Raw genomic sequence first — 24,435 nt, 5'->3', positions numbered from 1 at the left:
ATCACATACATTTAAAGGAGACTCATTTGTGTCAAGTAGAAGACAAATAGAAAAGAAAGGAGACGTCTAAGAAGCAGCAGTGATGGGATGATTACACGCTGCTCATCTAGAAAAAGGGATTTTAGGTGTTATACGAAATAAAAATACAAAAAAAGAAAAACCCTTTGAGGAAAAAAAGGGAAAAGAAATTACTGCTCTGACTTTATTTAGGCTTAAACGACAGCGTCTCTAAGTGAAGATGTGCTAATACAGAAAAGTAGATGCTGCCAAGCTTTAACGGCAGCCCATAACACAGCTGTCACTCTACTGCCGAGTGCTGGATAGAGGCGCTGCTCGGTACGACTCCGCAGGCTGGCTAATGCTTCCACCAATTACAGGATTACAAAGTTTACTTACATCTTATAAAAATTTTCATAAACTCCTGGAATTTCCCAGAGTCTTCAGCATCTATTTATACTGTGAAGCCTTGTACAATACACCGAAATGTGAACTTGTACGATATTCTCATGCTATAGAAATCATGAGAAATGATCCAATTCATGGAAAATAATAGACACGTTGCATACGTAGTTAGGAGAACATCAGTTCAAGTATATAAACACCAGAGTTATAGCCAAGCCACTTTATAGAGTCTCATTACATCTTGTGGACAGTAGCTAATATACACCATCGTATAGAAGTGTGAGCTTCTTTTAAGAGCAGCAGTCTAATAGATTTACAGTATTGGCAGTTTATACACTCTTTGTCAAAAAAATTCAATACCTAGAAGAAGGAGTTAAACATTTTTTTCCGCTTGTGTAGAGCTTGCTGACCACTAGACTCCTCTACAATGCAATCGATGAGATTTGAGAGGGGCACATTATTGGAATCTGAGAAGCTGCATGGTTGTATTAACGAATCCTCCATCACCTGGGCCGTTCTGAGCAGACTGTTAGGGGGTGTTGGGACCAGTGGGTGCGTGAGGGCACACAAGGTAACCGGGCTCAGGACACCCTCAACAAATCACCAGTAGAGAGGATTGTCTGGTCATCCAACAAGCATGAGCAGCTCCAACTGTTTTGTTGCCATCCAGAGACAGGTGGCACCATCATTACAAGCATCTGTGTCTGATGGAACCATTACCAGGCACTTGACTGAAGGACATTTGGTCACAAGGTGCCCATTACATGTACTAACTTTGACACCCATCAAAGCCTCCGTTTGCAGTGACGTTGTGAATGACAAAACTGGACTCCTACAGAGTGGAACCAGATTGTCTTCAGCGACGAATCCAAGTTTAGTTTGCTGTCTAACAACGGCCAGGTTCGAGTCTGGAGATGTAGGAGTGAGTGCTTCAATCCTCCCTTTGCTGTGGAGTGGCATACTGCTGATGTCATGGTCTGGTGGGCCATCGCATACGACAGTCAGTCTCCCCTAGTAGTGGTACGAGGGACAATGACAGCTCAGCGATATGTTCAGGACATCCTACAGCCACATGTGTTCCTCTCATGGCAGCTTCCAAGAGGCATTTTCTAGCGGGATAATGCTCAGCCGCAAACAGCAAGGCTGTCACAGGAATGCCTCCACAACGTTGTTATACTTTCATCGCCGGTTCACTTGCTAGATGTATCACCAATAGAACATGTATGGGACCATCTGGGCTGTCAACTTCAACAGCCTACAAGTTTGCACGATATAGAGGCTCTGTTACAGCAAATGTGGCTCAACATGCCGCAGTATTCCATACAGAACCTGTGTGCCTCCTTCCCTCCCATATCACATCTTACATCCAAACTAGAGGCGGCCCAACAGGGTACTAAATCCTCCCTTCAAGTGGTCAGTTCAATGCAATAAATTTTCCTTTTGCTTTGATATTGTAATCACTTACTTATATCAATGTAATAATAACACATAGAAAGTTTTTTTTGATTCCAACAACTCCTTCAAAGGGCTTGAAAATGTTATTGGCAATTTGTGTACATTAATGGAAATGTCTGAATTATTTTACAGCGAAGCACCATTTCTATAGGTTGTATCTTGTTTGTCACTTACTTTTTTGGGCACTATAGTAGAGCATTACTACTACTATTGTTGGGAGGACTAGGAGAGAGCACTCAATGTTTGGGGCATTCTGGCAGGTACTTTAGGGGGAACTACAGAGGAGTACTATTACTGTGGTGGGCACTCTGTTTGGATACAAGTTCTAGGCCTACTGATCTTTTTTTTGCTTTGTATAGAAATAAATTTTAGGATGACTGCATCTTCCATATTTAGTACATAAACATTGTTGTCTCTGTACATGGCCAAGTGTGATCTTCACCTTAGTGCATTTACCTTATTGGAGTGCACTGGTACATGTCTCAGGTCCATTCATCTCCCAACCTCTCAGCCTGTTCTTCATCACTCTACAGTTTCTCAGCTGTTCTCTTGCTTATTTTATAAAGCCACTCTAAATGTTGTTATATACTCTCAAATAGGTATACAGTTACTAGAAATTCTTTATGAAGTAGCAATCATGGGTTTTTATCTACTAAACACTGTTACAATCCACAGGAATTGTGTTTTTTAAACATACGCGGTCCTGGACAACAGAGGATGGAAGAACAGCTTCTCTGACTACCTAAGGTACACTGTGCATTAGTTGCATGTAGTCAAATAAACTATCTGTGGATCTACCTGGTCAGTACTGGTCAATCAAACAGGTGTAGTGTCTTAGACTAATGATGTGTAATAGTGCACATTGTGCATCAAGTATTCAGATCATAAGTTCAGCCAGGACCGAAGGGTCACTGTTACCTCCATCACTTCCCCTTAGAATGGACAATGAAACTGTGTTGTCATGTAGGCTTAAAATCTGCAACTTATCAGAAAGCTGACACTATTCAGCTTGTTCTTGCTGATAGTCCCAAAGACTGAGCAACATGAGGAGTATGATCAGCTTAGATATAAATGTAAGAAGCAAAATTTAGGGTAGACTTAAGGCCCATTTACACAAACCGATGATCTCTCAAACGACAGTTTGAGTGACAGCTTTGAGCGATCATTTTGTATAAACTATTAAGGAGCTACTCGGCTACTTAAGAGCAATTAAGTGTGCAAATGAAGCCTTCCCTAAGTGCAGTTAATAGCCCGAGGGCTCTTATCTGCATTCAGCTCCTTTGTTCTCCAACAGGAAACAATGCTATCAGCTCTCCCGTGGGGAACTGCTGATAAGGCCCATGATTTTTAGATTGGCCTAAACTTAACGATCAGCTAGCAGTGCACGAAAAGTGCAAGATGGCCGAGCGTTTGGATGCAACGAGTATCGCTAAAACAATCCCTTTTTAGCGATTTTTGAGCGATCATCGCTCCGTGTAAATGCGCCTTTAGAAACAAGTGCAATATCTTCCAAGGGTGCCCATGCATGTAGCGATTTGTACCATGCGGCTAGGACCCACATGCAGTTTTCCTCAGTTTTGTGATGTGGACTTCACGTGTGTGGGAAGCACAGGTGAGGCGCACGCTTTTTATGTGTGTCTGCTATTCTTGCCGCGTGGCTGAAAACCACATTGTAAAACCAGAGCAATTCACAGCAAAAGCACTTTTTTTTTTTTACCAAGACCGTACTAACTTCCTCAAATTTTATTTAGTTCCACTTCTCAACCATCTACAGTTGGTGAGAGGAACTACGTATTTGCGTTTTGCTAGCTAGGATGCAATTAGTTAATTGTTTTTCCCATTTGTATTCCTTTCACACAGAACAGAATATTTTGATGTGGAATTCAGCAATTCAGCATTAAAATCTGCAGTTAGACGTGCAGATTTAGGTGCGGAACTCTAGGACGGCATAATCTGCAACAATGGACTGACTAAGGACTGACACATCTGTGAATGAAGCGAGTTGGTCGTTGTTATTGTGGAAGTAACTGTGAATCATTATTTTATGATGTATTTTATGATGCATTATATGGTACTCAGTAAAATCAACAGGCCATTTATTTTTCTCAGTAGAGACTAGCGCGCTTTGTAATGGAATTGTGCTTTGCATGAAGTAGGAAGGGAAGTCCCTGTCTATTATCTTCATATGTTGTAAAAGGTGCGGTAAAATATTAAACAATCAATCCAGGCAAAGCTGATACACTGACCTGCCTAATTCAGGGGCCTCAGTGGCTGAATACCACACAAGAATTCTCTCTTTGCTGTTCCTTGCACCATGCCTCTCAACAGCCAAGCAAGAAACCTACAGCACAGTGATGAGGGGCAATCACCCTGAAACAGCTGTCTGTGTATGGTTAGCTTTTCCTTCTGGAGAAGACTCTGCCTTAGGCCCAATGCACACAGGCGTATTTGCATTGCGGAATCCGGAGCGGGCGTCCACCTTCGGATTCTTCAGCAAATACTGCCCGTAGACATGCTATGCAAGAATCGCTTTTCCATGTCCACAAGCGGAAATCAGTTGAGATTTTCCACTCATGGAGGGAAAATCGCAGCATGTCCCATTTAAGCGTGGATTCTGCATGGGCAGCTTACATTGACTTCAATCAGAAGCCAACCGATCCACGGCCTTTGCGCAATGACATTGCAGAAGGGTCGCCGATTCCATGTCATAGCTAGTCGAAGACATAGGAAAAAGCAGGCGGTTTTAAAGAAAATTCTGTACTGTGCATGTCCGATGGCTTGCCATGTGGACCATCCGCAGTACAAAAGAAAAGAAGAAACAAAAAGGTACGCACGGATGCCGCCTGCGGGCAGGGTATGATTCTGCTGCGGGATTCCACATGTCGAATCTGACCCACCCATGTGCATTCTGCCTTTGGCTTCTATTCATTATATATATTTTTATAAGTCTTGTTTGAAAAGTCTGACATGGACTTGCAGGAATGCTGCCTTCCAATAGGTAGAGGCATTGTTCCTTTGTCCATTTGCACCACTCTATCACGCTCTGTCCTAGGCACAACACAGTGTATACTTTTTTCTCACAGCTTTTCTTTAAAATATTACTTTTCATATGATGAGACAAATATTTGGAAACAAAATGAAGGGAAAATTTCAGTTTAGAGACGTTAAGGCCGAATGCTCACGGACGGATAATCGCTGCAGGATTCGCAGTCACACACACGCAGCAAATCCTGCAGCAATAGCTGTCCATAAACATGCTATGTTAACAGATTTTCCCCTGCCAGTGGAAGTCAACTGCGATTTTCCGCTCGCGGGGGAGAATCCCAGCATGTTCTACTCATCGTGGAAAATCGTGCGGACGGCATCCATTGCAGTCAATAGAAGCTGTCCGTCCCGCAATACTCTGCGCTGTAAGCACAGAGGAAGCATCGCGGGAAATCGCATCACCGCCTGGCGCCGCTGCATCATGCGCTGGCAGGGACTCTAGCTGCGGATCCGGCGAGGTGACTATAGGGTCTGTCAGGGGCTCTGGGTCGGATTCTGCCTGTGAGATTTCGCAGGCAGAATCTGACCCGGCCGTAGGCATGAGGCCTTAGGCCTCATGTCCACGGGGAAAATCAGGCCCGCTACGGATTCTCCATGTAGAATCCGTAGCGGGTCCCTCCTGCCCCGCGGACATGAGGCATAAAAATAAGAATAAACTTACCTCTCGCCCGCTCCGGATCTTCCCTTCGCCGCGGCTTCATCTTCTCACCGTCGCGACTGGATCTTCTTTCTTCGGCTTGGCGGATGCGCAGGGCACGTCGGTTACGTGCCCCGCGCATGCGCCGGCCCGAAGAAAAAAGATCCGGCCGCGACGGAGAGAAGATGAAGCCGCGGCGAAGGGAAGATCCGGAGCAGGTGAGTAAATTCCTATTTTGGTCTCCCGCGGATCCGGATGGCTTCCATAGGCTTCAATAGAAGCCCGCGGGAGCCGTCCCCGCGGGAGACCCGCACGAAAATGGAGCATGGTCCAGATTTTTTCATGCTCCATTTTTTTAAAAATCACTTCTATTGACCATCCGCGGGTATTTATCTACCCGCAGGTGGTCAATGCATCCCTATGGGATGCGGATCCGCGGGCAGGAGAAGAGTTAAAATCCGCTACGGATTTTAATTCTTCTTCTGCCCGTGGACATGAGGCCTTAAGGGCTTGTAGAATGCCTGAGTCTCTTTGCTATGGCAAGTTGCCCTTCCTGTCCTCTTGGATCCCAAAGCTTTACATTGCTTGGTGGTTGAACTTATTTAGATGGAAACACAAGAAACTACTTTTATCAAGAAAAAATATAACAAATTTGATACAAGTACCATTAACGCTCAGCTCAATCTGCGCTGGTCTCTAATGGGTTTCTGTACCGATCTGATGGTAAGAATAATACACCCTGCATTGCTATGCTTGCCATAAACCAAAACCAACATTATTAACCTGATAGACCACGTTATACATCAATGATTCGTTGGAATCACTTTGAAAAGGACTCATCAATGATGTCATAACTCTGCTATGAATGGAAGCCATGATGGTGATGTGAACAGGAACCAATAAAAGTGCATGTATAAACAATTAAGGTCCCAAGACCTTACAGTGGAAGTAGATTAGACTTCTGTGTTTTGCAGTGTGTGTCCCTCTTGAGAATTTGCCAGCCTTTTATGACCTGGTCATTGTACCCATTTTCCCAGGAAGCTTTCAAAGCACAAAAAATGAGCTGGGATGAACTAAAAAGCCATCTTAAAATCTAGATCCTTTTATACTTCTTCGTAATATAAGAAATTAAGACATGCGAGAGGATCTAATAAAAAATTGAGTAAAGAACGCATAGAATTTTATTTGGCGTACAACACACTGAAGAGCATTCCCATGGAGAGCAGCCCCTGAAGCTATTTCTGCAGCAACTAATTTCATGATGGGGACTTGCTAGAGCTGTGTAAGCAATTTCCCTCCTAGCTCCTCGGTCCCGTTATGTACTAAATAGGTCAAGAAATTGATATTTATTTTTAGAAGGTTTTTCTATCCTCAACAGAAGAAAGCATTAAATACTATTTCCTTTCATATTTACAGTTTTATCTGCCCTTCAGAGTGCTTTTATACAGAACAAGCAATTAAGAGTTGACCTCAGAGAGCCAATGCAGGTTCATGTCTACACTATATATTTACTGATATAACCTCATGACTGTAAAACGTCTACAAGACAACAAAATGGAAAAAGTCACATTTATGGAGCAAGTGTTGTCAATCTTGAATGTACTGTCTAAATGCTTATTTATACCTCGAGGTCATGTCGCTATTTCATGCCGCAATCTTTCTTGAACTGTGGCAAAATCATTGTGTTTTGCTACAATTTTAGAATAATTACTGGAAAAACTGTGACCTGACTGATGTGTAAATTAACCCAAAGAAGCCAATAATCATAACAGGTCACATAGTTCTTTCTGCTTGTACTTGCTTAAAGGGAGCACCCATCAAAAATATTGTTTATGCTTAATTTTAAACACTTTTTTGTACTTACACTTATTAGAATAATGTTTATAGCCCCGGATATTCCAGGACTAATGTTAGCATAGCGCCACCAGCTGTTTCTAGTTTGTGTCCACATTGGTAATGGTTCCACGATGGTCACACATGCTCAGTCTTTCTCTGCCCTACAGGATATGCAGGAGGGATACCAGGTGTGATGAGCAGCTGCTTCTCAAGTTGCTGTGTCTTCTCCGATGTTAGAAATGATGGTGAGCAAGTGAGAAGTGAGTGAGATAGTGACAACAGAGAAGATGCTGCAACTTTAGAGGCAGCCATTCACCACACCAGGAAACTCTCCACATGTCCAGCAGATCAGGGAAATAAGCCACACTGAATAGGTTGTTTAGCCTAAAACATCTATTACAGAGCAGGACATAGAAAGACTCTGTAATAGAAACAGCAGGTGGTGCTATTAGTGCTGGAATATCTGGGGATATAAATATTTTCTTGCAAGAGGTGGAAATACAAAAACTGTTTAACCCCTTAACGCCACAGAACATAAGTTATGGGACTTTATTGCAGGAATGTAAAAAAAAAATCTAAAAAAGGTTTTTTTATTGTGCAAAAGGCGAAAAAAATAGATATAATTTTGGTATTTTTGTAATCTTGCAAACAGAAAAAAATTATCATGGTATTTATGCTGTAAATAAAATTGCAAAAAACTGTGGCAGAATTGGTTTTTATCCCTCCCCTCTAAAAAATGCAATAAAAGTTATACAATGCATTTATATATGCCCAAATAATGGTACCAATAAAAACTACAACTCGACATGCAAAGAACAAGCCCTCATACAGCCGTGTTGAAGGAAAAGTAAAAAAGATGAAAATCCCCCCCAAATTATTGCATACTTAAGCCCAGAATAGGCCATGTCCTTAAAGGGTTATTTATGGCCTGGATTTAATTATAAAAATAATTTTCTTTAGAAAACCCCATTAATTAACCACTTCATGACCACTACACATATGGATAGTCACTGTGTGGTCTCAGAGCTTGAATGGCATGAGATCATTGAATGGCTGTGATTGGTTCATTGAGCACTGGCTCTTATTGGCTGAGCCAGCGCTTGATAAACCAATCAGAGCAATCTCTTGCTGGAGGCAGGGTCCTGTAAACCTTCCCGAAGCTCCGGAGAGTAGCGGCAGGCACCCGGACGGTGCCAGCTAGGCGAGTATTGTTTTTTTTTTTTTTGGTAGTGCAGCTAGCTCTTGCGCTTAGCGTTGTCAAAAATGTGGTACCAAGTTGTGCCCCGTTTTCTGCTGCGCTGAAACCACTGCGTATTCATTTTATTAGGCGACGCATCGCTGTCAAAGTGCAGCGTTGAAGATGCTTGTGTGAGCAGCCCCATTGTACAAAAACACCTGTGTGAGGATGGCCTTAATTCTGAACATTATGAAAATGAGGAGAAACGTTAAGGGAAACCCTCATGTTTAACACGCAGTCTGAACTGCCGGAAGCATATTATAGAGCAGCAGGAGCCGAGCAGACTGATATATACATTTGCAGGAATAGATTCAGTGTAACTTGTATATTATTCATTTACATTCCAGCTTGTTCTGAGTTCTAATCACTTATTGATAGCTACCTTTCTATGCACACAGGGAAAGCTGACCATCTCACTGGACTCCTAAGCCCAGAATGAGCAGGGATTTAAATGAATAAATTATAGATATACAGAATTTCTTCCTACAAGTCTATATCAATCTACTCCGCTCTTACTGCTGCCGTCTGACCCAACAGCATTTTCAATGTGAAAGTTTCAAGCAATTGACAAACTATACATTTTCTATTTTCAAATTAGTTTCAGCAGCACTAAATCCATTTACCCATTTCATCCGGTAGTAAGATTAGCAAGAACTTACCAATTTCTGCTCCTAGTGAAGAGTTCAGTATAGCTCCAGCAGAAGAAACAACTGCACATGTCGAAAGCCCTTGTGGATACAGTTTATTTAGTGGTATTTGGGGAAAGTACTTTTCCCATCCTAAATTTGAGAATGGGGCCTCTTTACCATCCAATGTTCTTACATGAGCTCGCTTCTTTAGGATGCAGAGAAGTTCTTGGGCGCTGAGTTTCCTTGAGTTCTGCTTTCCCGAGAAGCTTACGCCAAGCTTGTTTGCTCTAAGGTACTCTCTCCTCGCTTTCTGCAGACGGGGCGTCAGCATTTTGGATGAAACGTTGCCTTTCCACAGCTTCTGAAGGAATGATTTGGACATGGTTGAAGAGAAGCCATTCCACTCATCCGACTCCTCGAGCATATGTTGCTTTGTGCGACGTACATTCCTTCGGATTTTTCTATGCCGGATGTGTGAGTTTGGGCGGTACCTGGCCGCCTGGTTGGAGTCTGTACGGACAAGGGCTTTTTTTTTCTTTGACATTATAAACTCATCTTCACTTTCAAAATAATTTTCTATATCGGCTATAGTTTTAAGACTACCTGGGTTGGATTTAAATGAGCTCAAAATGTCCTCATTAATAAGACTGTTCTCATCAATGGCGTAGAATAGTGATTGGTCTTGAAGAGTCCCCATAATTGCCCTCTGCTTTCCTTGTATAGGCAGGAGTTTTTTATCCTCTAGATAAGAGAACGCACTTGGCACTGGTTCCACTGAGTTGTTGTCTGTGAAGTAGATGAAGATCACCAGAAGCAATAAGCCCCAAGCGCAGATTCCAAACAGCATGAGTTGTTTCCATTGTTTTAGGTTAGGTTTCATGGCTTGATCTACTTTGGCTCCTCTGTTCCGTTTATTTGAACTTGAAAATTAAATTGTGACCTGTGAGAATAAAGCAGTGTATTCAGAATGGATGCAGAAATATCAACACGGCTTTTCAGACATTTAACTACTGGAGTGACAGGTGCTCGGGGAATCAATGTACTTACTGTACAAGGCGGCCACCGCAAAACTAATCCTATTAAAGGATACCTTCCAGATGCCCTACTAAGGAATAGGAGTAGCCGATTCATTAAATGAATGTAAACCAGTTTCTGGACACTTTTCTTTTAAGAATCGTTTTCTCACTTAATTGGTATTAGATTGCATTGATACACCTAATTTATCCAGGGATTTTGCTTTCCATTAACCCTTTCCAATCCAATTTGTATCCTGGTTTTTCTAGGGGGCTTACTCTTTTTCTGCCGTTATACAACGGCGCTATCTGCTGGCTAAAGTCAGTACTGCATGAGGTGACACGTTAGATAGGCTTCGACAGCAGAGGGGCTGGCAATATACAGTAAGAGAACCCCGACGGACATCTTCCAACATCGGAGCTGTACAGCCTTAAATCATAATGTTTTCAGAGGTCAGACAGTGGATTGGAAAGGGTTAAGAGAGTCAGATAGGATATTGTTTAGCCTTAAGTCTATGAGGAAAGCGGACTACTGATTTATAGGCATTTGTTTTTACTTTTCTTTCAATGAGTACAGCAAGAAACTAGATGCACGAACTAGATGTATACATTTTATTAATACATTAGGCGTAACTTGAAGTTTCTGGGCCCCAATGCTAAATTTGTAACAGGGCCCCCAACTGTAGTGCTTTAGGCCCAATGTCCTCGGGTGGATCGGATTCCGAATGCGGGAGCCCACAGCAGAATGCAACCCTGCCCGCGGCTGAGGACACTGCTTACCCATTTTCACTGCGGATGTGTACGGAAGTGGCGGCCGGCGGGCACGCCGCTGCACATGCGCAGAGGAGTTTTTTTTTTAACTCCTGCTTTCCCGCGGAATCTGTGGCTTGTCTTGACTTCAATGGAAGCCGTCCGTGCCGGCACCGCACTAAAATGGAGCATGCAGCGATTTGTTTTCCAGACCAAAAGGTCCGCAAAACAACTCCGCATGCATTAATTCATGTATAGATGCCCATGCTTCCGTATTATAGTCTGTACTAACAACCTAAATAGGCTACTACAGTCAAGTGGTGGATGCAAATATTAAGTAAATACTAGAGATGAGCGAGTATACTCGCTAAAGGCAATTGCTCGAGCGAGCATTGCCTTTAGCGAGTATCTCCCCTGCTCGAGACTGAAGGTTCGGGTGCCGGCGCGGGGGAGCGGTGAGTAGCGGCTGTCAGCAGGAGGGAGGGGGAGAGAGGGAGAGAGAGATCTCCCCTCCGTTCCTCCCCGCTCTCCCCCGCAGCTCCGTGCCCGCTGCCGGCACCCGAACCTGCAGTCTCGTGCGGGGGAGATATTCGCTAAAGGCAATGCTCGCTCGAGCAATTGCCTTTAGCGAGTATACTCGCTCATCTATAGTAAATACGTATTATACATACATATTCAGGCAAGAAATCAATGAATCTGCTTGCATTTTTTTTCGCATGAGCGAAAAACGCTGTTAACATACACAAAAAAAAGCAAAACAGGGCCAGATAATCACTAAATATGCAGGGCTCCGGTCATCGAAAAAGACTTATATTCATAAGACTGAAAACTGTATATGCAAGTGTGGATAAAAAAGAAGAAAAAAAAGAGCTTTAACATGTATCCACACTCTCAGATGACTTTACAGAATAAGCTCCTGTGTGTGTACGTAAGGGACAACACTATTTTTAGCCACTACATAACTGGTATATGGCATTTATCACCAGTTTCCCCCCTCTGCAGGCAGTGTTTCTGATTTTCAGTTTTCCCTCAGCTGGTGGGTGGGCACTAGCTGCTGTGATGTCTACAATACACTAAAGAAGGAGAAAACTGCAGATTTTGCTCCATAATGCTTTGTAACACACCCAGACAAATAACAGCATTTTGGAGGACAGTGTACCGCAATACTGAGCAGTGTAGATGGGATCTCAGTTGCTGCAACACACTCACCATTAACTCCAGCAGCATGTCTTTCTGAGTCTCTGCTTCTCTATCCATCTGCAGCTACTTCCTCTTACCCTCTCTCTTCTACGAGCAGCATGTGTCATCAGACCATTTACTTTCTGTCATTTGCCTGGTTATCTGTTACTAGAGATAAATGTCACAGGACAACAGGCATTGGCAGCAAATTAAGTTAGTGAGAAACCCGTTCCCAGTGTTGGGTGTTATTGTAAGGAGCGGACTTGAGAGCCGAGTCTGCTCCATACATTGCAGGTTTGACAGCTGACACCCACCTACAATGGAGAAACAGTAACTCTGATCGCAGTTGTTAACCATTTAAACCATGCTGCCATGAATGTTTGCCTATTATGATGTGGCTTTCGCATGTCTTAATAGAATGCCTGTTAGGACTTGGCCGAAGATGGCCGCACTTCAGGACGGACGTCTCTCTGCAGCGAGGGAAGAAAGAACATGTGACCGGCTTTATTGCCGATCATGTGTTCCTTCTTCCGGCGCTACGGGGAGTCGTCCGTCCTGAAATGCAGCCGTCTTTTTCCTGGAGTAAGGGCTCAGTCACAAGGGGCGCATCGGCACTGATGCGCCTGTGTGACTAAGTCCTTTAAATACAGTATACTGCAATACCATAGTATTGCAGTGTACTGTATAAGGGATCATGCAATCACAAGTTCAAGTCCCATAGAAGGACGAAAAAAAAAAAGGTAAAAACAAGCAATAGTTTTTTTTTTTTATTTCTGCAAAAATAAAAAGCTTAACCCCCCCTTTTCCGAGTTACTGAATCAAAAAAATACATAATTAAAATTAAAAGTCCAATCTATTAAAATATCACATTATTAAAAGGTATTAAAAAAAATTATATATAAAAACTGTATATCCTTGGTACCACCCTAGTCATACCATCTGATAAAATAAAGCTAGCATGGTATTTGAGCAGTACGGTGAACAGTACAAAATTTAAGATGCAAAAAAAAAAAAAAAAGCAGACTTTGCTGTTACTTTGCCATTCCCCTTCAGAAAGAGATAATAAAAGTTAATCAATGAGGTGCCTGAAAATTGTGCTATTGAAAAGTAAGCCTTCATACAGCTACATCGACAGCTGGAAAAAATAAATGATAACTCTTGGAATGCAACCCCTATTCATATACCCGCATATACTATTAGTACATATAGACATCATAGAGCAGGGTCTTCCACCTGAACCCCCCTCTATGTGCTGGAATAGCAGACCATTGGTGTGGTATTGGTGTCTGTACACAAGATGACTATCATCCAAATAATCGCTCAAAAGAGTGAATGCAAATGACAGTTATTCCACGTAAACAGGCCACCAACAAGGTGACAAGTGATAATTCACTCACTAGTCGCTAGTCATTTCGTTTCAGCTCACCTAAAAAAATTGTTGCTGGTTGATCAAAAGTTGTCTGCTGTAAGATCCCAGTTGTACATATTGGAATGACTTGCAAATGAATTTGCATGGAGATTTCCTTACGAACCATATGTTGGAGAACCACTTACCTTTATTTGTATATGCATGCATATTACACAGTACTTTGTACTAATTAATATTTGGTTGTGTCCAATTTGGGGCTCACAATCTATGTTCACCTATTTATATGTTTTTGAAGTGTGGAGGGAGACCAAAGTACCTGGAGGAAACCCATGCAAACACAAGGAGAACATACAAACGCCATACAAATGTTGTCTTTGGTGGGATCTGAACCCAGGACCCCAGTGCTGTAAGGCAACAGTGCTAATCACAGAGCTACCTGCTGTCCCTAATCAACAATAAGCACTCTGTGTAAAAGCTTTCCAACAACTGTCATACACACGCTCCAGCAAGTTTTCGGAGTGTTTATCTGAATAGTTGCTTAGTGTAGAGGTATCCTATTACAAGGACTGAATGGTCATCATGTAATACATGACAAGATACCCCCTGACAAAATCAGATGTTTTTATTCTATTTCAAAGGGCTGGTGAATGATAAAAATGACGGTTTTCCCACTAACAAAACCATAATAAATCTGAGTGTAAATAGTTCCAAAAAGTTTGTGAAACGTTAAGACAACATCTTTACTTGGCGGTTGGTGTTTAATTCAGACCTTCAACTGACAGTAAACCAAGGTAAGTGGACTTATACTGAAAGTAGTTGGGTATCCCTGCGTAAAGTCAACATCCAACTCAGTAACCGGCCATGCAACATGACCTAGTGATATAAACCAAACCAAAGTCTTCTCTGCTTTTTAAAATTGGTTGAAACTGTCTTAGCTTGACTCTCACCGATCCTAAGAACTAGGATTTCAAGAGTCCTCCCATGAATGGAGTGGCTGCCACTCCATTCATTTAACCCCTTGAGTGGCACGCCCGGAAAATTTCCGGGGAGGAGCTCCACTGCTCATAGCAACATAGCCCGGAAGATTTCCGGGCTATGTATCACTATGGGAGCTGCAGAGCACAATGCCACAAGCTGTGACATTGTGCTCCGCCTGCACAGTCCCACACAGAGCAGTGCAAGGGCTTTGAAAAACCAGCAGAAGATATTGCTGACATATCGGCAATGTCCTGCTTTGTTTACAGGTTGCCATAGAGACCATCGGCTTGTCAGAAGCAAGCCGATGGTCTCTGTGGCAGGGAGAGCTGGTTGTTAGCTGTCAGAGGACAGCTAGGTACTAGCTCTTACAGCAGAGATCAGAGAAAACCTCCGATCTCTGCTGTGTTAACCCTTTACATGCTGCAGTCTATGTGACTGCAGCATGTAAAGGGCTGTCACTGCAGCATGTAAAGGGCTGTCACCATTGGACCCCCGGAATGTGATCAGGGGTCCTGATGGGTCCCTGTGGAAGTCCCCTAAAGGGACAAAAAAAAAAAAAAGTAAAAAAAAAAAAAAGTAAACATTTAAAAAAAAATATAAAAAAAACACTTGTCTCCCTTTACTTTGTAAAAAATCAAAAATACAATCACACATGTGGTATCCATGCGTCGTAATGACCCAGAGAAGGAAGTTAATGCATTATTTAACCCCTTAATGACATGGCCGCTTTTTTTCTTTTTTCCCCATTTCTTTTTTTCCTCCCCCCTGTTTAAAAAAATCACAACTTGTCCCGCAAAAAACAAGCCCTCATATGGCCGTGTCAATGGAAAAATGAAAAAGTTATGGCTCTTGAGACGCAACTGCAAAACTAGTTGAAATTCAATGATTAGACCATTTTAAAAAACCTGCCCTGGTGGGCACGACAGGGTGGTAGGAAACCTGCCACTCAAGGGGTTAAATGGGAGCATCGGAAAATGGCAAGTTCAAGCCTTTTTTCATGTCTGTATGCCAGTATTATTATTCTGGGGTAAGACCGCTTTATTGGGCTGTGTCCGCAGTTGACTGCTTTTTACTGTGTTACAATTTTAAGGTCTTGCTATATTATGGTATCAAATTTTACTCTGATATTTACAAGGACCATTTTTAATATTGCCAAGTACTGAAGGAGATGGATTCATAACTGTTGTAGTGTAAGGACGCTCACACACATAGCGTCGGCAAAACGCCACAATTTTACCACCGTTATCGGACGCAGGTTACTGCCTCCAACAGCAGGTTTTATCGCACCCCATCATCAGGCAAAATAAAGCAGACAGCACTTGAAAATCGCAGTGTTAGAAAACACCGCAATCGAGCGGAGGTCTACGAGGCCTCATTGAAATCAATGGAAGCCTTGTACCGCGATTACTGCGGCATTCAAAACACCTCGGTAATCATGGTAAAAAGCGATTGTGTGAGAGTGGCCTAAGACTAACCACCCACATTGTATTGAGTAACATTCCTATCCTGGGCTTTAATCACGTGGTCATCTGAGCTTTCAAAGCTATGTTCACATGTGGTGGATTTGCTGCGGATTCTCTGCAGCAGAAAAAAAAAAAAATCAACAGCAATTCGACATCAAAGTCCACACCAAATGCAGATTTTCGTGCGGATTTGGCGCAAATTGTCTCAGTTGTGCCAAATTTGCAGCAAATCTGCTACATGTTAATGCACCCTCAGGTGGTGTTCACACGGGGAGGATTTGCCAGAGAATTTCTGTGCGGACCCTCAATGAGGAGGTAAATTCCGCACAGGAATTTGTAATAAAAACCGCTCCAAATGGTTGTTTTGCGTCTCAGCAATCTAACATAAATAAAATTAGGTGTAGAAAGAGACATTTTCAGGCAATGACTGTAAAGTTAACTAGCTTATTAAAAGAGCTGGCAGACTGTAAGTAGACTAAACTGTCAACTGTCACGTATGATCTGCACGTCTCTGGATCTAGACTGGGTGACCTTGAGGCCCCTCAAGTGAAATTTATACATCTCAATTAACTCTGGACAGTTGACAAATCCTAATAGAATGGGCGAGTGCGGCTGCCAATATACTGTCAAACCAAGCTTTTCCCCATAACTCCCACCTGAAAGCTTCTTCTGATGGATACTAAAAATGCATTATATGGTATACTTGTTTTGGATTAGAAGAAAGCTGAAAAAAATCCTCCCGACAGATAAATGAAGTGTTGTGCATGAAAGTGGCTATTACTGGGAAAATAAGGGCGTCCGCTGTTCACTCCAGATTGACTGTAATGCACTTTGATTTAACATTTGTAACATCATAGACAACTAAATGGCCTGCGTGTTTAAAACCGCTAAAATGTAAACATGAATAGCCTTCTGCATGATAATGACTGCAGACATTTACCCACAGCAATCAATTGGGTTTCAACTTAATTGTTTCTATGCGAGTCAATAAACCAAAGCAGTGAGCTGATTGGAGGCCAATGTGTACTCCTACATAGCGTGCGGAGGTAGGTTTAAATGATGATCCTCATTTTGTGATCATTGACTACAGAACTGTCAAATAGCTCTGCTCACAATGCCAGAAAGTGACTTAACATCCAAAGCCACATCACATTAACAGCTTAGTATCTGGCCTATTTTGTACCTTAATGACCCAGCAATTTTTTGTTTTGTCTTTTCATCACCACAATTGCTAGAGCTATAATTTTTGAATGTTTTCATAGACATAACTGTATTATGAGGGGGGGGGGGGGGAGTGGGTGTAGTCATCTTACTATGGTTTTTTCTCATCCTTCTGCTTGCTACATTCCAATTGTTATTTCACTGATGACCCATGGCTATGTTCCATTCTTTGCTACAAGTGCTTAACTAGTACACATCCACTACCAATTGGTGTCTCTTCTGCTGTGACCAAGAATCCAACCTGGAAAGACCATACCACCCTGTGGGGCTTAAGAACAGAAAATTCCTTAAACTCTGTAATCCAATATAGGCAAGCCAAACAGATTGTGGCTTAGAGGATCCACCTCTCTGGTGGAAAATGTACATTAATCCCTTAGCAGCCCAAGAACGTATTTGTACATCCCATGGAGTAGGATGGGAAGCCAAGCCCGCTGCATACACAGCTGACATTGGCTGTCTTTGACAGCTGATACCTGGTGCAATAGCAAAGATCAGTGTTTGCGCTGAGCGGGCTCTTAACACTTCATCACTGTCAATTCTGACTGCAGCATTTAAATGCCCAAATTGGGCACGTGGCACGTCCTAAAGAGAACCTGTCACACAAGTTTTGGTGCGGTTACAGGTGATGTATCGTTTTAATCTCACCCGCCCCTGCTAACCAGTAGTGTGCCCTCTGAAGTCAGTGCAGGACACAAAAATCTGACTCTTTTCAGAGTCCTGTGTGTGCACTCTGCCAAAGACTTGTATAGGAGAGCGCGTACATGTGACTCTGAAAAGAGTCAAATTTCTGTGTCAGGCGCTGATTGCAGAGGGGGACACCGCAGGAAAATACATTACTAGGCTCCCTGGTAAGTCCCCTAACAGCACCATAACTTCGCTTATGGTGCTGTGTGGAATTGACAGCTTCCTTTTAATTGAATGCCTACAGAAATACCATATACTGCAATACCGAAGCAGTAAAAGCAATCAAACTATTGCAAAAAAAAAAACTGTGAAGATAAAAGTAAATAGAAAAAAAACGTTATTGTAAAAAATTAAAGCATAAAAATAATTAAAAAAAACATTTCTCATATTTATAATAAAAAAATCAAAATCAAAGACCCAAAACATTTTTTGTATCACCACATCCATAAAAGACTGGTTTCTCAAAATAACGCATTATTTATCCCACACAGGGAACGTCGTCAGAAAAAAAAATACACAATGCCAGAACTGTGCTTTTTTTGGTCACCCTGTTTTCAAGAAAAAAGTGTAATAAAAAGTCATCATAAAGTTGAATGTTACTTCAAAATTGTAAAAAAAAAATGGCAAAAATAAAAATCACTGCTAATCCTGCAACAAACAAGACCTCACACAACACCATCGACGGAAAGATAAAAAAACGTCATTTAAGATTTTATTTTTTTTAAAGTAGTACAGTAAAAAACGGAAAAAAAAAAGAACAAATTTGGGATCATTCTAATTGGACTGAGCCACAGAATAAAGTTATCATGTCCTTTGTGCCACAGTGTGTACAACGTAACAAGACCCCCAGAGATGGCGAAATTGCATTTATTTCTTCATTTTACTCCACTAAGAAATTTTTAAAAGTTTTTTGTACATTCTATGGTAAGTTAAACAGTACCATTGAAAAATACAACTCATCCTCAAAAAACAAGACCATAGCTACGTCAATGGAAAAATAAGAGTTATGATTTTTTGAAGGTGAGGAGGAGGAACCAGAAATAGAAAAAAAGGGCCGTGTCCTGAAGTTGTTAAATCACGCAAGAAATAGAAAATATGGCTGAAACAAGCTATAAGTCACTTAAAAAGTTTAAGCGTTTTCATTGGATGACATGTCCAGTGCCACTTATTTGAGAGGCATATCTCAAGCCTTCGGTCTATACAGCTAGCTTCTGTGTAAAAATACTTGACTCTTGTAGCAGTAAAGTGATTTCCAAATCCAAATCTTAGCCCTGTCCCAAAGCCAAGTTATGATTATGCCAAAAACTCATACTTTATTACAGGTATAAACCCCATGAGCTTGATGCCAGACTATAGCCAAGTACACTGAGGTTTTCACATTTACATTCATTTTCTTGGATGCTCGGAATTCCAAGGGTTTTTGAAGAGTTCTCTGCATGTGTGAAAAACTGCACCATGTTCTGTTGCTGGAATATTTATGTCACAGCTATGAACGGCATTTATATTAAGATTCAAACCTTATCTGATGGCCTAGGACTGCATCACTGAAGATGTGGGGACTTTTTTTGTACCCTTTCATGTGTTGAGATTGTGATTTTATTCAAAGTCCATGAAATCTAGTATTACTATATCTGAAGAAAATCCATTCTGTGAATACATCCATTTTCTAGCATTATGGTCCCGCCTACCTTTATCTGTGACACCTACTGATAATATTCTCTTTACAGCTGGTACACAGATACATTCATCTAAATCCTCTTATAGAAAGAGGAAAATGGAAACAGCTGGACTTCTTTTCTAATAAGCCTGGCATGTATTAAGTGTGAATATCAGGACTTTTACTTATTTCTGGTTAAATCTAGCATTGCTTATTTAACCATATAATGATACATCTTGTAGGGATATTCAACTACTTTTGGTCATTTTATTTTGGTGTTATGGTCTCAATTGACTTTGCTTATCTGCTTTAATTAAATAGCACTTAACAGTCCAGTGAATGCGCTAATCTTTATCTTTAGCAGGAAATAAGTAAGGGATTTATATGGGCAGCTGCACAGCAAATATTTCTCTCAAAATGTATCCGGACACAATGCTTTTCATGTAGATGTCAAGGTTGAGTGAATTAACACAAAATGCTAAACGGTATACGTATACATTGACCAAAAAACAGTACACAATTTTCAGTAGATTTGCATTTTTAGAATAGTTGCTGCTTTTTTTACTTGAACTGGAAACAAGCTGCAACTTTTGTTATTAAAGTGACCCTCCAATCCTGGACAAAGAAAGATGGCCGCAGCAGCTCCTCTGACTACCTGATGCACACTGTGCATTAATTTGCATCATTAGTTTAACACTACACCTACTTTGATTAACCAGTGCTGCCCATGTGAGCAGCATTGGCCAGTCACACATTAGCATGTAGTAAAAATGTTGAAAAATAAGGTTCTCACCCGCAGCACAGAGGTCGCCCCAGTTTAAGAGCACAAACTCGGGTTACGAGCCTGCTCGCAAGTCAAGAAGCTCACAAGCTTATACACGGGGTCTGGCTCGGGGGGTAGGGGTGGGGGAGGTGTCTAATACTTACCTACCACCGATGTTCTGGTCCCCGCAATGGCATTGAATGGCTGTGATTGGTTAATCCAGCATGGTGTCAGCCAATGAAAGCCGGCGCTGGGTTAACCAATCAGAGCATTGGCTTGCTGGAGGCGGGGTTTTCAAGCCCTGCTTCCAGGAATAAATGCTCTGTCAGGATGACATGACAGGCTGCAGCAGCGACAGAGACCCGCTTGAGGACTGGAACGCCGGCGGTAGGTGAGTATTGAGGTTTTTTTTTGGTTTTTTTTTTACACGTAATGTAGTTAGGGCTTTGGGGAGGTCCGGAACGCATTAATGGCATTTCAATTCATTTCAATGGGAAAAATTGATTTGACTTACGAGTGTTTTGCGTTAAGAGCTCCTTCACAGAACAAGTTAAACTCTTAATCCAAGACACCACTTTACTAAGATAAAGATGGGACTTAATCCTAAGAATGCTGCCTTCACAGTACATGCTGTTATTACCATACTCCAACCGCTGCACGTGAATACAGCCTAATTGAGTATAAATTCCACTTTAGTACTCTAGCACTTCTAGTACAAGCTTTAACCCTTTAATGCCACAGGGCATAACTGAATGTCCTGGCTCCTCAAAAGAGATCTTGCGTTATTCGGCAGCAGGAGCAGGTTGTCACCGATAGCTGACCTCCCCCTGCAACAGCGGGGGTGCATCGGGACCAGGGAAACCGGCTGTTAACCCCTTCCCTGCCGCAATCTATGTATGTCGCGGCATGTAAAGTGTTCACAAAGGGAGCGATCTCCCTCTGTGACGTCATCGGACCAGAGTGTTGTAAATCCCACATATTTGGTATCCGTAACGGCGCGTACAATAAATTGAACACACTTTTTATCCTGCAACTTATTAATGAGAGTTGTCTCATAAAAAACAATCCCTATGAAGAAGTGTTTTGTGGCCTCACAACTACATAACAATTGCGCTTTTCAATGTTTTTAATACTTTTTGCCTAAGAACAATTATTTTAAAGCAGATGTTATTGATGATCTTTAGAAATGCTATCATGTGTATCTTGCAATTATCCTGCCAGTTTCTCGTTTAACATTACTTCATCAGAGGTTGTTGCATGCTGTTCATGATTAGACCTCAAAGTATGTGTATATTTGTCTTTTCACTTATGCTTAAATGAAGCAACTACTTCAAAGTTCCCTTCTTTCACCATCTGCTACATGAATATTGCACACTCACATATTAGCAGCTTGGAAACAAGTGGTTATTAAAGGGAATGGGTCATCCAATGCGTCATTCTTTCAAGTTTTTCTGCTACAAAACATCAACATTTCTTCTAAAAGTTTGTTTGATTTTCAATGTCGCTATCTATATTAAAAATAATCTTGAGATTCTACAGTTTTCACACTGAGCAGTCTCAAAATAGTCTGACACTTCCTGTTCTGTAGGGATCACTTTCACAGAACATAACTAGAACACTCTTCCATATGGTCAATGAGTTATCTTCAAACTATTGTTTTCTATGGTCCATGTGTCTGCTGTAAGGCAATTCTCTAAATGCTGTTAACTTGAGCTAAGGCAAGATGGGATAGCTGTGACAAGTCATGCAGAGTGGGAGCTGCCCTTTTGTAGCAACTGTCTTATCTGACTAGCAGAAGAGGACGGTCCATATGTCCTAATGGAACAACCACTTAATTGGTTAAATGCACAGTAAATTTGGATTTTGAGTTTTCTCACATATACAACAGAAAGGATTATTAGCAGAACCACCGTAAACAAGTGATAAGTCCCAGCAGCAAGTGGCCCGCTCCTCTGTCAATTTCATATGGTGCTGTCTGCCCATGCTGATCATTTAAAGGGAATTTGTCAGCTCCTACAAGCCTCATAAACTAAACAGGTATTATTGTATCTTGACGCCACCAAGAATTCCTGGTGGAGTCAAGATTGACAGTGGGTGATGCCCCCTGATGCTGATTGGCTGCAGTGGCTGTTGGCCTGCAGGTCCTGCAAGCCCACTAAAGCTTCAGAGCTAAAGCATACAGTGGGCGTCGGCGCTGCAGGCGCAAACCCCAGGGAGAAAGTGGCTTACCCGGTGGCGACAGCACTGAAGTGGCAACGCGCCCTCATAGTCCAAACGGTGCGCGGCGTCGGCAAAAGGAAGTCCGACAGCTTCACTGGGAACGGCCATCACACAGCAGTGATGCGGGTGGCGGAACACAGCTCACAGCCGCTGGCCAGGAGACACATGTCGGTGGACACCAAGGAGAGGTGAGCGTGCGGCTGCATAGACTGCATGGTAGAAATGGTAGGCGGGACGGAGCACAGAGGCTGCAGCGTATGCATACATTTGTCCCAGTGCTGCGGCCTTAGCCTGAGCCTTACATTATCACATGGAAATCCTGCCATGTTACACTGCTAACATGGCAGCCTTTACAGGTAATAATGTAAGCCTAAGAACTATAGTCACCCTCAGGCTAAGGCTGCAGCACAGGGACAAATCTATGCAGAGTCTGCTGCTAAGACCTTTCTATGTTCACTCTATCGGGAGGTAGGGGTGTGAGAGGGGCGTTCCTCCTGTGAAACCCCTAGCTTCCAGTGGCGTCAAGGTACAATAATACCAACTAAACGTATAGACTCACAGATGCAGACATGCTCAGTCTGGGCATGTGAGCCTAAGGGCTCATTTACACGGTCTCTTTGCAGTATTGTACAAATTGCAGCCCAATACGCTCTGCCGGCAGAGATGCCCGGGAATCTGATGTCACGGACATGCACGATTTTTTCTCCCCTTAAATTCCCTGCTCTGTTCAATGCAGAAATGTGTATCGAAACGCTGCCCCTTCACTATGCCTGCGTACCACCAGTGTTTCATACGTAGCCCATACAAGGGCTGTGTTTGATACACCGAGAAGTAGAGCAATCTGCGATTAATTTCTCCTGTGTATCGATGCGCAGTGTCAACATGCAGGTGTGCATGGAAGAATTTAAGTCCATAGACTTTCATTGCCTCCATTCACGACGTCTTACGTAAGGAAATATGTAAGGAAATATTTTCATTTAGAATAGGATTGACTCATAGCCCGTACAGTCAAGGGACATGCAGAACATTGGCACGGTTTTGGTAAGCTCCATTAACATGGCAGAGCTTGGGCTAGAGTTAGGCAGAATGCCCACGGCTGGGGTAAAATCTCGTGCGGAATCAGACCCTGTGCCCCAGCATTGACGCCAGCGTACCTGTCTTGTCTTCTCCTCTCTGCTCTGCGGATGTGTTGACTGGCGCACTGCTGTACATGCGCGGAGAGTCACGCCGGCAGTGACGCGGATCCGCCGTGACTCGCAACAGGATGGAAAACTTCCATTGACTGCAATGGAAGCTGTTCATGCGAGCCTCGCTCTAGAATAGGACATGCTGCGATTTTTCCTTGTGAGTGGAAAAATCGCAGTTGATTTTCGCTTGTAGACATGGATAAGCGTTTTGATTAGCAGGTCTATGGAAGTATTTGCTGTGGGATCTGGTTGTGAACGCTCGTTTCAGATCTCGCAGTGCAAATATGGCCGTGGGCATTGGGCCATAAAGTTTAAAAAAGGACTTGAGACAGGATTTATTTCTATGTAACACAAGTCAAAAGGTAAATCTGAATGTGCTTAAGGGACAACACTGTGTCAAAGCATTTCTTGTTAAAACAGCCATCAGGTAAATTAATAATCTGTAATATACAATTTTGGTCAGGGTCTGTAGAAAATACACAGAAAATTTTTTCGAAGCAGTTGGGTGCTATCTCAGGTTATTGTGATAGTAATTATTCTACAGTTTACAGTAAAGGCTACGGAGATATTATTATCTTTATAATTCATATTGGCTTTTTCAAGACAACACAAAAAAAGAAATGAGTATGCACTGCAATTAAAGGGGTTGTCCCTCGAAACAAAGTCGGGGTATACACTTCTGTATGGCCATATTAATGCACTTTGTAATG

The 24,435-nt window shown here is 42.3% G+C and overlaps 1 protein-coding gene across 4 annotated transcripts in view; it reads right to left on the bottom strand.

The window, feature by feature from the left end:
- ST6GAL2 (ST6 beta-galactoside alpha-2,6-sialyltransferase 2) overlaps positions 1-24,435 on the bottom strand; it is a 149,065-nt gene that overhangs the window by 37,121 nt on the left and 87,509 nt on the right. For all 4 annotated transcript variants that reach the window (XM_066577525.1, XM_066577522.1, XM_066577536.1 and 1 more), the window contains one exon: positions 9,272-10,181. In XM_066577525.1, coding sequence (XP_066433622.1) covers positions 9,272-10,121 — 850 coding nt within the window. In that variant the 5' untranslated portion in view covers positions 10,122-10,181. The remainder of the gene's footprint in view (positions 1-9,271; positions 10,182-24,435) is intronic.

Source organism: Eleutherodactylus coqui, chromosome 1 (assembly GCF_035609145.1).
Source record: "Eleutherodactylus coqui strain aEleCoq1 chromosome 1, aEleCoq1.hap1, whole genome shotgun sequence".
NCBI classification, from domain to species: domain Eukaryota; kingdom Metazoa; phylum Chordata; class Amphibia; order Anura; family Eleutherodactylidae; genus Eleutherodactylus; species Eleutherodactylus coqui.
Note: the sequence above shows the minus strand (reverse complement) of the source record. Positions and strands in the feature narration are given on the sequence as shown.